Source organism: Cannabis sativa, chromosome 8 (assembly GCF_029168945.1).
Source record: "Cannabis sativa cultivar Pink pepper isolate KNU-18-1 chromosome 8, ASM2916894v1, whole genome shotgun sequence".
NCBI classification, from domain to species: Eukaryota; Viridiplantae; Streptophyta; class Magnoliopsida; order Rosales; family Cannabaceae; genus Cannabis; species Cannabis sativa.
This window is the reverse complement of record NC_083608.1, coordinates 44,807,087-44,822,474: the sequence shown is the minus strand read 5'-3', so window position 1 is coordinate 44,822,474 and position 15,388 is coordinate 44,807,087. Positions and strand designations below refer to the sequence as shown.

The window sequence follows — 15,388 nt, the reverse complement described above, 5'->3', positions numbered from 1 at the left end:
GGTATTATCGGAATTTAGAATTTAAAGGTCCTGGAAATACATGTGCGGCTCCAGATTGGCAGGCTTTGGGTTGAGCAAGTTGATTGAGCTCTCTTCCCGCTTTCTTATTTTCAAGATAGAGAACGAATTGATATGTGAAATTACATTAATAGCCTCCGTTCTCTAGTATTGTGTAATAAATGTTTTTTTTGGTCGTAGTATCAATTGAGTATGTATATTTTTTCACGAAAGGAAAAGAACTCAATTAACATTTTCTTTTTCTAAATTAAAATTGAATTCATATATTAGCCCAGTGCTATAAATTTGTGTGTGTTGCTAACTAAGTTTATATTTTTTCATGTTTTTCAAAATATAAGTTGTACACAGTGTTAATTTTTTGTGTTGTACTCGGATTTATGCCGTAACTTACTCGTGCCGATATATTTTTCTAAAATAGGCCAATTTATTTTTGTATTCGGACTTGAGTTCGTATTTACTTTTCTATATATAATATTAATATATTTTTTAATAAATTAATTACTAAATTAAATGTATATTTTATAGTTTCAATTATATTTTGATAGTTTTTTAATAATATTTTACAAAAATCATATAAAAAAATAATTAAAATTATTTGAATTAAAATATTTACTTACAAAACTTAAATTATAATATATAGTTTTATTTTTTTTTTACATATTTTAATATTTAATTATAAAATTATAATGTTCAGTGTTATATTTAATTTTTTTTATTATTTTAATTAATTTATAATTGACAAATACTTTGTTATTATTATTATTATTATTATTATTATTATTATTAAATTATATAGTTTTTAATATTTCGTGTCGTACTTTTTGGGTTTGTCATGTGCCGTGCTTTCGAACTTAAGACTTACATGTCGTGCCTTTCGTCCTTCTCGTACTGTGTCGTGCTTAATTAATCACATATTTTTCGTACAATGTCTTACCAATTTTTAGCATTATATCGTATCGTTGCTAAACTCATATTTTTTCGTGTCTGATCGTGCTTGTGCTTGTTGCGTGTCATGTTAAAAAACCCAACCCATATTTACAACACAATTTAAGCCGTTGAATTCATATCTAAGCCATTCCCCTTCCACACCTTCTATGCATGTTTGATTTGCATTACATTTTGTACCATAATATATGTGTAGTGCATATGGAACATGATAACCCTAGGACATTACTTTAATTAATCAAGCTTTCCCTAAAAAACAAGATTTGAGTATATGCTCATTTCATGTTTCTTACCATCTCTATTACCATCTCTAGTACATGGGGTAAAAATTATATTAAATTTGGCACAAAAAATTAATAAATGCTATATTTTAGTATATATTTTTTTTATAATTATACTCTAATACATAATAACAAATTAAGATACAAATTGACTTAAGAAGTAATTATTATTAATTATTGATAATCTATAAATTAAATATATATTTTAAAAAATAATGACAATTTTACAATTAAAAAATATATTAAATTAAATCATTAATGCTAAATGATAATGTAAATAAAAAAAATACATTAATTGTTTTCTAAATTTTGCACAATATTATATTTTGTCTCAAATTTGGTCTAAATTTTAGTATTTATTAAATTTAACACAAATTTTAACATATAATTGTAGAATTTTTTTTTTTTTTTTTGTTTAATAAAAATATCAAAGTATAGCATTGGACCACTTATTTAACATTCTATTAAAGATTCTCTCTTACATGTATATACATTATTATGTAATAAATAAATGTGAACAATTATAAATTCACCATTTCTTTTTCTCATTAAGAGGGCGTGAATAAAAAGTGAAACAACCTAAATAAAATAGAAGAGCAAGTGTTAAAAAAAACCTAGTCTTTATACAATGGCATAAATAATTCATGGGAAAAAATAAGCAATAGAAGTGGTAGTGGAATAGAGACACAATAACTTGAAGAAAAAAAAGTAATAATTAGACTATAAATGGATGAGTTGGATCTTTGAATTGTTATTTTCATCAATTGCTTTTACAACATGTGAGATGTATTTATCCATGTTATTAAAGAATATGATTAGTACAAGTCTCTTTTAATCACTTATTTTTATAGAGATTATTTTTTTTGAGAGAGAAAAATAAAATTTCGAATTATGTCCTTTTTTAATTACTCATTTTTTGTAATAATCAGTAATTCTTCGTAGCAGCATCATTTTACGTTGTCAATATCTCATAAATGGCATACTACAAAGATTATGACACACACAAAAAAAATATATATATATTTGAAAAATATCATTAGTTGTTTTTCTATACTAAAATAAAAAATCATTAGTTATAACAAAAAAGTAAGAGAGAGAAAGAAAAAGAACACGGTGGACAAAACGACAAAAGAAAAGATACAAATGGCATTTTCGTAATAATTTCTAATATCAATGGCAAATGTCATAATCCGCCGTTACTTATACCCCGAATCGTCTTCTTCCTCTCTTATAACAGTCTCAAACAGAGTTTTTCCTTCTTCTTCCATTTCTGTTTTCTCTTCAAAAAAATAAAAATAAAAATAATTGTTAAAAAAATATAAGAGCAATGTGCTCGACGACAAAGGATCAGAAAATGAGTGTGATGAGAAGAACGAGAAGAAGAGGAGGAAGAAGGATAAAGCCTCGGTCACGTGGGTGTGTTGCTCGAAGAAGCTGTAACAATGGCGGAGGCACGTGTTCGAAGGTCGCGGACAAGTTGGAAGCGTTGAAGAATCTCATTCCTACCCACGAAGAGGAGACAGTTAAACCCGAACAATTGTTCCAGCAAACGGCTGATTACATCGTCCTTTTGAGGACCCAGGTCGTGATTTTGCAGAAACTGGTCGATTTTTATGGATCCGGCGAAGCAGAAAACACTGTATCATAGTTTTAATCATTAGTTTTGTTAATGAGGAAAAAAAATAGAAAAAAAAAAGCGAGGGAGAGAGAGGGGTCTATTGCTATTATTTTTTTTTAACATTTTGCATGGTATGTTTGGTTTATATGAAAATGGAGGAAAAAGGAAAGTTTGGAGCTTTTACCACCATTTGAGATTATTTTTTAATTCTTTTTTTTTTTTTTCTAATTCTTTTTTTTTTTTGGATCTGAATTTGTCTTTGCTCTTTAGTCCTGACCTGTTTTCTTCGGTATTTTTTTTTTCTTTCTTTGTTTTAATTTTGAGCTCGGTTGAGTAGTAAAACTGATGAGTAAGCATACGATTCATACAGAAAAAATTGGATTTCATTTTTGAGTTGATTTATATTCTGTAGAAAAAAGTAAGTGTTTATTAATTTATCTTCTGTTTTATTGAATGAAAGAAAGAAAGAGTGACAATGCAAAAGGCCATAAAGTAATTTTGTTTTGTTCTTTTGTATACATCTAATATATGACAATGAACAATGTTGAAACTTTCTTGGTAGCTCTGATAGGTATAGCTCATGAAATTATACAGAAATAATTTTGGAGAATAAATGGCAAGAATTTCAGGAGTATTGTCTTCCTCTTCTCTCTCTGTCTTGTTTTTATTTAGGCATAGACAAGGACACAAAATGCACAGACATTGTTTGTAAATGGTACTCAAAGTCAGGTCATACCCACAGCAGAGTCATATATATTATATATTATATATATAATCTCACTGTTAAAGCTCAGAGAGATAGAGTGAGCATGTGATGTGGGCAGTGGGCGGTGGTGAGTGTGGTGACAGACAAGACACACTACAATTCTCTTTTCTACTGTGATTAAGAGCAAAACCCCAGCTCAATTTGAGTTAATTTTTTTTTTTATGTTTGAATTTATAAAAGTAAAGAAAAAGGATGTAACAGTGAAATTGACAGGAGTAAGTGGCTCCTTGGCTATTACTTTACTACTGTCCTTTGGCTCTCTCTGGCTCTTGTTGTAGAGGTGTTGGTGGTCTGGTTGTGGCACAGTGTTTTTCTTAATGACAGTGACAAGTTTACTGGGCAGTCAAGAAATCCCATGTGCAAAAGCCAATATTTATGGGTCATTTTGGATTTCTGTTATTTTCTTTCAACATATCCTTAATGCTGTATTTATTTAAAGTCTTTATTTACTCATTTGCTTACATAAACAAGTTATTTTGTGGTACAAGTACTCACCCTTTTTTCTTCAATAAATTTTGTTCCCAAAGCTATAAGATATTTAAAAGATTTCTTCTTGTGCAGGAAGAGCTATTTACTATTTAAAGTACCACTTCATCAATGGCTTTTTCTCTTTCTTTTACTTTTTGGTATTGATTGTTGCATAGCAAATAATGTTTAATGATCTCAGCTCTTTATTATACCTATATATTTTATTTTCATATGCCAACTGACATGGTAAGAGATATAACTACACCAGTTTATAACATCTTTTCTTTTATAACTAAATTCATTCATTCTTAGCACAGTAAAAACAGAAAGATAAGAGAACTATTTTACTGATATTAGTAGGGTTATTAGTGAGGCTTAGACTAAAAAAGAAAAGAAAAGAAAATATTGTACCTGTAAGGGAAACTTTTCTAAGTGAAAGACAGGTAGACAAGCCTAATTAAGAAAAAAACATTATCATTATTATATGGAATTTTTCATTTTTGTCATAATCAGTACTTTGGTTTGGTAATTAACCAACAATACAGGCAGTAGTAATTAGAGAGTTAAAACAACATTATTAAAAAAAACAAAACAAAAATTCAAGTAGGTGACAAGCAACATGGAACCAAAAACAAGCCACAATTACATGTCTAAAATTATAAATAATAATAATTAAGTTGGATTTGATATCTCTCTCTGTGTGTTTAAAGGCCTCTCTGAAGCATTTCTTGGTACCTTTTGAAAGAGTGAAGCTTTTGCATACGTATTTGCTTATGAAACCTTGTGATGAACAAGTCTGCAACATGGTCAATCTCATCTTCCAACTTGAAAGACTCACCTCCTTCTTCCTCTTTTGCATTCCTTACCATATCAATCACAGACCCTCCTTGTAGATCTTGATCATCTTCCTCTAGCTCATCAAAAAGAGAATGCCTTAAATCAGGGTACTTATCATCATCATCATCATTATTATTACTACTATAGTTGTAGTAGTATTGTACAAGTTGGCCTGAACCAGCACCAGTTGATGATGCATATCGAAACTCGTCTTGACCATTGGCTTTGGCATTAGCATTGTATAGAACTATGGCTTTGTTTAAATCCTCCTCCATTACATCATCATCATCATCTCCTTCCTTGTTGTGATTATTGTTCCCAAGTAGATTGTGAATTTTGTGAGAGAGTGACTCCATTAGTACTTTCTTGTTCTTCATTAGTGAAAACATTATGAGCCGAGCTTTGGCTGCATTTGTTCTGCTCTTTGCTTTGCTACCTAATGAACTCAACAAAGATATTATCTGTTTCAAAACAATTGAAGCCTTGTTCTTCATCTTTTTCAATAACTTGATATGATGATATAAACAAAGAAAATATATAAGATGTAATATAGAACAGAGAGAGTAGTATATAGAACAGAGTTTTTTTTTTTGAAAAAAAGTTTACTTGGCATGAAGGAAAATCAATGCCCTTATGGTTTTCTTATATAGAAGAACAAAAGTTGTTTGCTTTAACAAAAGTGAATACTATATATGAATTAAAGAAATAAAAAAACATGTGTCACAATAAAAACAAGAGTATTCTAAGTTGATGAAGTAGCTTCTCAACGCAGTAATCCAATATTACAGATTTGACCACATACAAAATAAGCTTGATGGGATTGGAATGAGGGGTAAGATTGTCTTTGATGAGTTTGGACCACAGAAAAGAAAAGAAGGGCTTATAATATTAGATATATATGTTGGTATGAGTTGAAACTCTATATTCTATTTGAAGAAAAAAACTATATATATATAGCTATAATGTAATATAATATTAGTGTTATATTGATATATACGTAGTAATGTAATGGCATGCAGGTGGAAAACAACATAAAGAGAGAGATTCTTGGCTTGGGAAGTTGCATGGGAAGGAAAGGAAAGCATTTTATTAAACTAGGAAAGAAAAGGAGGTTTGGACGGTGAAAGGGAATGTTAAAGTTAAAGTAGGCCAAGTTTAATATATATATACAAATTGTGTAAAAAGTTAAGTGACCCCCTTCAACTAGCATTGTAGTGCGCACTAGTTCATCATCATATTATTTTGTGCAAAATTATATTTTGTAATGAATAAAGCGATCACTAATTAATTTCGTTCAATGAAGCAAGACTATCACATTACATATATATCGTTTCAAAGATACTTAATTTGCTTTAAAATTTTAAAATCAACCTCTTGTTTCTTATAGGCCACTTTTGTTAGGTTTATGTCTATATATAGGTAATAGCTAATCTGAGTTATGTATTATTTATGAAAAATATCATTAGCTATAGTTGATTGAATATGTTTCAATTAGTTTTAGAGGCACACTCCTACCAAACAAACCTTTAGATGTAATTTTTTCAGCAAATTAATAAAAAGAGAAGTTAAAACATCTAAATATTTTCGTTTATTGAAAATTGATATTTAGAAGCGGTTATGTTATAAAAGTCGTAGTTATAGAATACATCTAATTGCTATAGCTATGTTTTTTTTTTTTGTTTTAGTTGTGGAGGGAAATGAAAGCCCCTATACCATCAGTTATTAGAAAATAACCGATACCATAAGTGACACACGTCAAGTGTGGCGGCTGCTGATAACTTCTTGTTGGCCACAAATATTGCATCTATGGTGGCTCGAAAAGAGTTTGTAGGGTTGGAGGGAGTGATTCGTGGCCATGATGGTGTTGTGTGGATGGAGTGGGCTTTTAGTGTTCATGTGGTGAAACTCCTTGCTCTCACAACGGGGTTACTGTTTGCACACCGATTTGAGTTTACTTTAGCCAGTAATAATTTTAATTCAATTGTGGTTGTTGGCTGGGTGAATAATCCTCATTTAAATATTATTTTTAATTCTATTATCTTGAATGTTAATTCTTTAATAGTTGCTGTCATTGGTGGTTCTTTTAATCCTCTCTCTCTATCTCTATATATATATATATATCTTATTTTTTTCTTTTTCTTCTCGCTCATATTGTCTCACCATCTTATCTTCTTCTTACAGGTCGTTGTTGATTCTCGAAGAAGCGGTCAGATCTGGCTTGAGTCCGGTCAGATCTGGACTGGGACAAGTCGAATTTGGGCTGAGTTCCCTTGCCCTTCTTCTCGGCTCCAATGGCAAACTAACCCACAAAATCGAGATCTCAGTCATTCTCCATAGAGATCTCAATCGTCCTCCCTCGATTTATTTTTTAGATCACAACTTGGTGGATGAATTTTCTAAATTTGTTTTTGATTTTTTTTATACTTTTAAATTTTAATCTGAGAAATATAATGGTGTTGGTGGTGATGGTTGCATTGCAGTTTCAGTAAGATGGTGTAATGGTGGTGGTTTCGATATGCTGTAATAGTGATGGTGGTTGTGGAAGAGAGGAGTTGGGTGTGGTGGTGGTTACTGTATGGTGTATTTATGGTGGTGGTTATGGGAGAGAGGAGTTAGGATTGAGTTTTGTGTGGTGGTGGTGGTGGGCTTGGGGAGAGTGGGAGTTACAGTTAGGGTGAGCATAAAATTCAAAAAACTGAAAAAACCATTCAAACTGACCTACCGAACATTGTTGGAACCGAAATCGAAAACTGAAAAAACTGCTAACGGTTAAAATCGCCATTGAACGGTCATTTTTTTGGTAATAAACCGACTGAAAATACTGAAACCAACCGTTATACATATATATATTATTATTAAGTTTTTTTTTGCATGTATTATAGTTACTTATAATATATAAAAATAATATATTTTTTTTTATTAATATTAAAGTTAAAAGAATAAGATAATTAGTTTTTGAACAATTAATTTGTATGTTTATAGTTGTAAAATGTAAAATAATGTATTTATAGAATAAATTGGATCATTTTTTTTTTTAAAAAAAGTTCGGTTTGGGCGGTTTAAACCGACCAAATCGAGGTTCAAAACGGTCAGTTTTAAGATAGGTTCTAGATTGGTCGGTCTGTTTTCGAATTGCACCAATCCATACCGAAAACCAAATTTTGGATTTTTATATAGAAAAAACCGACCAAACCGACTGGTGCTCAGCCCTAGTTACAGTGGTTTTTGGGGAGAAGAGAAATGGTTATGGTGGGACTGAGAGTTAGGAAGAGAGACCAGAAAAAAAATGTAATTGTTTTAATTTTTTATTTTAATATTTATTTTTATTTTTCATTTAAAATTTATAATTTTTTTAAATAAATTTTATAATATTTAAATAATTAAATTGTAAATTTTATGTGGACCAATAAAATTGTGGCACATGTACATTATGTACACGTGGATAATCCAATATGACATTTAACAGATAAAATTAGATGGAAGTGCTAACCGTTAATGAGTAGGTGTTATGCAGCCAAAATTTAAGTTTTGGAGATTAAATGAAAGTATTAAACCACAATTAACCCAAAAGAATCACAATTCTTCATTCACAAACCAATCAACCTAATGGTACTTTCCTCTAAAAAAAAAATATAAGTGCTATAAAATTATAAATGCAATAACTTGTGTACTTTGCATCAAATATTACATGTAAATGGAAACTTTTTTTTTTTTAAGAGATGAAGAGGAAGAAAAAGAAAAAGAAAAACAATTAAATTAGATATCAATACACTTTATTATAGGATGATCATTATCATCTATGTATGACCTTATGCCTTAAGCCAATCGATAAAGTTGTTAAAGACAATATGAGATTGGCCACCTTGCATGGCATTGTTCATGGCCAACTCTTTGAGACTCAAAGCATTGTTCTTCAACTTATCATCTCCCAAAACTTGCTCCACCTTCTTCTTTATCTCTCCTTGTTTGATAATCCCACTTTCCTCGTCTCTCTCAAATCTCTCTCCTACGTTCCAAACATCACATATATAGCTTTCGTTTACGAACTGGTCTGCGAAGTACGGCCAACACAGGAAAGGTACGCCATTGCTGACACCTTCCAATGTGGAGTTCCAACCACAGTGGCTTAAGAAGCAGGCAATGGAAGGGTGACCCAGAACCTTTTGCTGAGGTGCCCAGTTCACTACTTTTCCACGGGACTCTGTTCTGTCCAGAAAACCATCTGGGTAAGCGTGGTTCAACCCGTTTCCTATGTCTTCTCTCACGACCCAGAGGAATGGTTTGTTGGAGATTTCAAGCCCAAGGGCCAATTCATGGAACTGGGTCTTGTCAAAAACTGTGAAGCTTCCAAATGCAATGTAGATTACTGAACTCTTTGGTTGTTGATCTAGCCATTCTAAACAAGTGAGGTCTTCTGCCCAGAAACTGCCTGATGAAATGCCTAGCCGAGTGGTCGCTAACATTGGGCCAATTGGTTGAATCTCTGGAGCCAAGGCGAATGCTGCTGGCTCAAGGTCTATTGCCGAGTTGCAAAGAATCCAGTCTGCTAGTTTCACAGTCTGGTTGTTTCGAGACATGGTTTCGAATACGATTCTCTGTGTGGTTGCATCACCAATGGATGCCCAAACCAAGTTCTCTGGCTTTGTAAAGGGCATCATTGGTGCCTGCTGAATCATTTGGTTTTTTAGTAGAACTCCTGCAAAAAGATTAAACGTAGTTGAATTGCTTGTTAGGTAATAATGTCCTTTTGTATTTAAAAATCATGTATGAGTGGTTTTTGTAGTGTTGCAAACCTCACCTTTGGTGTTAATAATTCCATCATCAATCAGCTTTGGAATACTAAACGATAGGGTCAATACAGCCGCCGCAGAAGTCCATAAAACAGCTCGCTTGATATTCATTTTCTCGGCCACTTCAAGAGCCCATCCGAGTGTCTCATCTGCGAGGACACAAGTGATATTGTCATCTTCTGAATCATTGATGTTTTTTATGAGCTCTTCAAGCTCTGCCCGCATGACTCTTTTAATTGTTTCCAACAGTTTCCCAATATCATTCCTGTCTTCCCAGGGATCCATTCCATCTGGAATGGAAACCATATGAATTTGATCTTCAATATGAGCTGGGCTTGACATTGCATTGATGATCCTCTTGTGATTATAGTCTGTGTTGACGAATGTGACTTTGCAGCCCTGGCTGACTAAGCATTGGCACAATTCCATCATGGGAATCACATGGCCTTGTGCTGGAAAAGGTATGGCTAAGATATGTGGGAGTGGGATCACCATTCTCTGTTCTTACTTATATGTATAGTTATAAGCTTTTGCATATGAATTCTGAGCATATATTTGAGATGTTTATATAGGGGGAGCTGGGCCTGCGCTCTGGGGTTAAGGTGCCATTGCTAGAGATTTCACTTGAATATAAAGTGTGGGGGAATCGCTCATTTTGTCTCTTCTTTTTTCCTATTTTGGTTAAATCTGTCTTTTCTCTGTTGTCTTACCTGCATTTTTCTTGTTTGATATTTTCTTCTTTGCATTTGTATAGTTTCTCACGTCCTTTTTCAATTTTTTTTTTGCTTACCCTCAGTGGCTCCATTCTTTGCTCCTGTGTTTGTATTGTAAACCACATATATAAGGTTTAGCATTTTCTTGGTGCTTATGAAGAAAGACGAAAATAAAAGGAGAAGAAAATGACTTCCATATAATAAATCATAACGCCTACTCGTTGAGATCAAGTGCCCCTCTGTGCTGTCTAGATCATGAAATGAATTCAAGCTGATAATAAAGTACTTGGTTTATATATATGACAGGAATGAAAAGAACACCAATGAAGAGTCATTGGTATACGTTGTTTGCACTTGTTTTACAAGGTTCAAAGGTAAATGTCTCCTTACCTTTATTCAGCTATATTATGACCATCTTAATAATATTGCAGAGTAAAGAGTAACTAAATATTTTGGGAATCTTTTTCAAAGAAAATCCACCTAGTTATTATCATCATAAGATGCTTGGTTTGTTAGTTTAGGAATTTGCAGTTTTTTGACATCATCATTATCTAACTTTATTCATTTATTTATTTTATGATTTCACCCATTCAAAAAAATCCCTGAAATTCTTGTTAGAGCTTCGACCTTCTTCAACAATATTAGCAGACATTTTCTTGAAACACAAGGCTATTTCTTTCATTTCTTCATCATTTATCACTCTCTTGACCTTAATTCTTATCTCATCTCGGGTGATGACCCCACTGTTATTATTCATGATCTATCTTATTGGAGAATATTGTCCCACATGAATTAATGTGAAAGTATTAAGCCATATATAAGAACATAGGCTACTCCACTCATTGCCAATTAGTTTTGAGATGGAACCCCAAGATTCTCAACATGGTAGTTAGCCAGCCGCAAGCGAGCAAAATGGAACTCCCAGCCACAAAATAAAAAAATAAGCGAGCAAATGACACTTGAGCCATATATAAGAACATGGGCTACTCCACTCATTGCCAATCGGTTTTGAGATGGAACCCCATGATTCTCAACATATCTCATGACAACTCATTTACACATGTGCAATTTGGAGTTAGTTGGTCGGTTATGACAGTTAATTCTGTTAACTGTTTTTAGTTACAATTTTGTATTTTTGCCTCTTAGTTCGAATTGTATAAATAGCTAGAATTCTAAATTCTTTGAGATATAGCCTTGTATAGTTTTCTCTCATTACTGTAATTCTCTCCAAGATTAATAAAATAACTCAGATTATTCCAATTCATTCTTACTGTTTTGTTCATTAGTTCATAACTGGTTTTATCATTTTGCTGAAACATTGCTGCAGCATTTCATGCTGTTACTACTGTTTCTTTGTATTCATTTCATAGTGCTTAATCTTGATTGTAAAGGGTGATCATCGATCACAACACCCACTTTTATGTCGATCAAACCCCAACCCAGTTTTCCAAACATCACAAATATAACTCTGATTAATGAACTGGTCAGCAAAGTAAGGCCCCAGCATAGAAAAGGGACACCATATCTAATACATTCAACAGTTGAGTTCCACCCACAATGGCTTACAAAATAAGCAACAGAACTATGATTAAGGACCTTCTGTTAAGGTGCCCAGTCAACTATCAGCCCATGACTGGCTACTCCCTCAAGAAAGCCTTCTGGGAACAAGTCACCCTTATTAACTTCCTTTGTGTTATTGTCCCTTACAACCCAGAGAAAAGGTCTGTTAGAGAGTTCTAGCCCGGTAGCCCCAAGCCAGTTCTCAAAGCTGTATTGGGTTGAAAATGGTGAAGCTTCCATTGTGGTCTCTGTTTGTAGAGCCATTTGAGGCACTTGAGCCATGTGGGTCTGAGCTGAGTAAGACTATTGTTACTTGACAGAAGTGGACCAATGAGTCGGATTTGTGGAGTCATATTGAACGCAGCAGGCTGAAGGTCGTAGGTGGAGTTGCAGAGTAACCAGTCAGTATTGTTGACTGAGTTGTTTTTAAGCATGAGCTCAAACACGTTCTTTTGCATATCCTTGTTACCGAGACAGGTCCACGCGAAGTGTGCCGAGTTCATGGCAGGCATTTCTGTTGATAACTTAATAAGTATTTGCTTCTTCACCAGAGTTCCTGCAATTTCCATATCAACATTCACTCGAACATAGTAAAAATTTTCTTAATTTATAGAACAACAAAAATTTATATTAGTAGATTAAAACAAAAAGATAGTTACTACAGCATCTGGCCTATTAGCTCAGCTGGTTAGAGCGTCGTGCTAATAACGCGAAGGTCGCAGGTTCGAGACCTGCATGGGCCACTTTTAATGCAATTTTTTAAAAATTCACTATATAAATAAAATATGATCAAGACTAAACAAATTGGCCTATTAGCTCAGCTGGTTAGAGCGTCGTGCTAATAACGCGAAGGTCGCAGGTTCGAGACCTGCATGGGCCAATTTAATTTTTTTTTTTTTTGTAATTATAAAACGACAGTAATTTATCATGAAACGACACCATACCGTCTTGAAGATGCGTTGATTTATAAAGTTTGGAATATAAAAGGACAAACCCATTCTTGTTGATCATCATCATTTTTTGAACCAACTCCTCCACTTTCCCATGCATTACTTCTCTGGTCTTTTTCGATGATCAAAGCCACACTAATCCCTTCTCTTTCTATGCTATTTATTGTAATTATGACCCCACATTTATGTGCCCTTTAAGACAGTTGAAGTAGTGGAATTATGTGACCCTCAGCTGGATATGGTACCACCAATACATGTGCTTTCCTCATCTTTTTCTTTTTCTTTGTTTTTTGAAGTTCAAATTTTCTAGGTACTAGGTAGTTATATAATAATATCAATAGATTTCATGAATTATTGTGCTTGAAATGTGGTTATGAAAATGATCTCCGGCCTCTAATTTGGTTTTCTTCAATATTTTTTATACGGTTTATCTAATATCACTATCCATCCAGTGAAATTATTTTTATTGTCAAGTAAATGCATTTTTGGCTCTAGCTACTCTAGTACACATTTATTTTAGTAGGTATTTTTTCATATATATATATAAAGGGACTATTACAGTATAAAATATATACAAGATTAACTTATTATAATTATAATTACATATATATATATAAAAAATTACAATACATATAAATTACAATACATATATACAAGACTAACTTATTGTAATTATAAGGGATAATTGTGACAAAAGTCTCTAAAAATATAGGATTGACGTAGATTAGTCCTCAATTTTGAAAATTGATGGCAATAGATCCCATGGTCACATTTTCTGTACGTTCGTTAGTTCTCTTTTCTAACAAATCCGTTTACTAATTAAAAATACCACGTGTCAATAACTTATTAGTCCAAATTATATTTTTAATTTAAAATAAAAAACTAAAATAAATAATTTAAAAACTAAAACAATTTAAGTATATATAAAAAATTAAAAAACTTTAATAATTCATTTTCATTTTTCTTTTCTTTTATTAAAATTAAAAAACTTTATCAAAAAATTAAAATTAAAACATATTATTAATCCCAAACTCCACCCACCTGATTTTTCTCCTCCTCCTTATTTTTCAAACCATAGCTCTTCTTCTCCTACAATTTCTCTTCAACAAGAACCACATCTATGGTCTGCATTCCAACTAGGATAAATTTCTCCAAACCACATATGAACCTTCCAAGCCACACCGATCTTCCTCACTCAAAACGACTACGCAGGCTTCACTCTCGATCTCCAAGGCCACAACAGATTCAACATTTTGAAATCCTTCATCTCCTCCTTGATCTAGTCATCGAAGATTGCCTCTCATTCTTCAATTTTATTAAAAAATATCAAAATTAAAACCTCCAATTTCAAAAAACAGGGTTTCAAAAAATCCCTTATTTTTTTTTCTACGGAGAATTTATGGGAGGAGTGATTTGTCTCTTAATCACCTCCCTGATCTAAAGTGCTTTGACGACGTTGCTTTGGTCACACCCATGTGTAGAATCAACGAAAAATTGAAACCCAGATGAACAATTCCTTAGATTTTGACTCAATTTGCTAAAAAAGAATCCAACCCTAACTGTAGTACTGATTGAAGATTGATGCCCAAATCGGTTAGGATTGAAGAGAAGAAATTGCTGGCTAATCAAAACCCGATGAGGTATAGAGGAAAGCCTAGGTCATTTGGAATGCCCAAATCAGAATTGTGCTATTAGCCAAGTTTAGATCCTTCTTGAAAAGATATTCTAAATGCAAGTTGAACCAAGTGTTTTGGATAAGAATTCAGTGAGTTATGCATGTTTTATTGATGGGCTATAAGTACATTTCAACTCTAAATCTGAGATGTGCCATGTAATTACGAACTGCGCCACCTCATTGTGCCAAAAGGTGGCGCAGGTTAGCCATGCATATTTTTGGACATCGCAGGTTGTGTTTTGACTTTCTTTTTGATGGTGAGTCATATTTTGCAGGTTCTACTTGCGCCATCTTTGGAGCCAAAGGATGGTAGAGGTAGGCTAGGCTATTGGAAAGAATTTGATGGTGTTTCTTACTTATTTTAGTCATATGGATGCTAGAAAAATACTTTGATCACATTAATTCTCGGCCAATTGGTGGGGGAGAGACTTGTGCCATCTTTTGGGTCACAAAGATAGCCCATGTCAGACATAGTTATTCTACACCTCTTGGTGACTTTTGTCACTTGATTTTGATGTCTTGATGTAGAAAAAATACATTTGGAAAGGAATCTCCCCACCATCCCTTGTGGCCGACCTGTGTCACTTCATTGTGCACAAAGATGGCACAGGTTGGCTAGGGTTGATGGTGAATGGAATAGTTCCTTTCAATTGTGTTATGCTCCTTGCTGTTGGAAAAATACATTTAGACAAGTTTCCTTTCGTAGTTTGAGAGTAGACATGTGTCATCTTTTTGTGCCAAAATATGGCACATGTTTGACATGCCAT

The 15,388-nt window shown here is 32.9% G+C and overlaps 3 protein-coding genes, 2 non-coding genes and 1 pseudogene across 5 annotated transcripts; 3 read left to right on the top strand and 3 right to left on the bottom strand.

Moving 5' to 3' along the window:
• Positions 1–2,474: 2,474 nt before the first annotated feature.
• LOC115701287 (uncharacterized) lies at positions 2,475–5,870 on the bottom strand. Its single transcript, XM_061102025.1, has one exon. The coding sequence runs from the start codon at positions 5,425–5,427 to the stop codon at positions 4,801–4,803; it is 627 nt and encodes a 208-aa protein (XP_060958008.1). The 5' UTR covers positions 5,428–5,870; the 3' UTR covers positions 2,475–4,800.
• LOC115700302 (uncharacterized) lies at positions 2,572–2,892 on the top strand. Its single transcript, XM_030627870.2, has one exon. It carries the CDS (start codon positions 2,572–2,574, stop codon positions 2,890–2,892), a length of 321 nt encoding a protein of 106 aa, XP_030483730.1.
• Positions 5,871–8,643: 2,773 nt separating the features above from the next.
• Positions 8,644–10,301, bottom strand: LOC115701286 (UDP-glycosyltransferase 83A1). Its single transcript, XM_030629036.2, has 2 exons — positions 9,732–10,301; positions 8,644–9,629 (listed from the first exon to the last, which is right to left on the bottom strand). Exons 1-2 carry the CDS (start codon positions 10,216–10,218, stop codon positions 8,743–8,745), a joined length of 1,374 nt encoding a protein of 457 aa, XP_030484896.2. The 5' UTR covers positions 10,219–10,301; the 3' UTR covers positions 8,644–8,742.
• A 709-nt stretch (positions 10,302–11,010) lies between these two features.
• Positions 11,011–13,428, bottom strand: LOC115700301 (UDP-glycosyltransferase 83A1-like; annotated as a pseudogene).
• Positions 12,666–12,739, top strand: TRNAI-AAU (transfer RNA isoleucine (anticodon AAU)). Its single transcript has one exon. It is a non-coding gene; the product is annotated as a tRNA-Ile (tRNA).
• TRNAI-AAU (transfer RNA isoleucine (anticodon AAU)) lies at positions 12,803–12,876 on the top strand. Its single transcript has one exon. It is a non-coding gene; the product is annotated as a tRNA-Ile (tRNA).
• Positions 13,429–15,388: the final 1,960 nt, after the last annotated feature.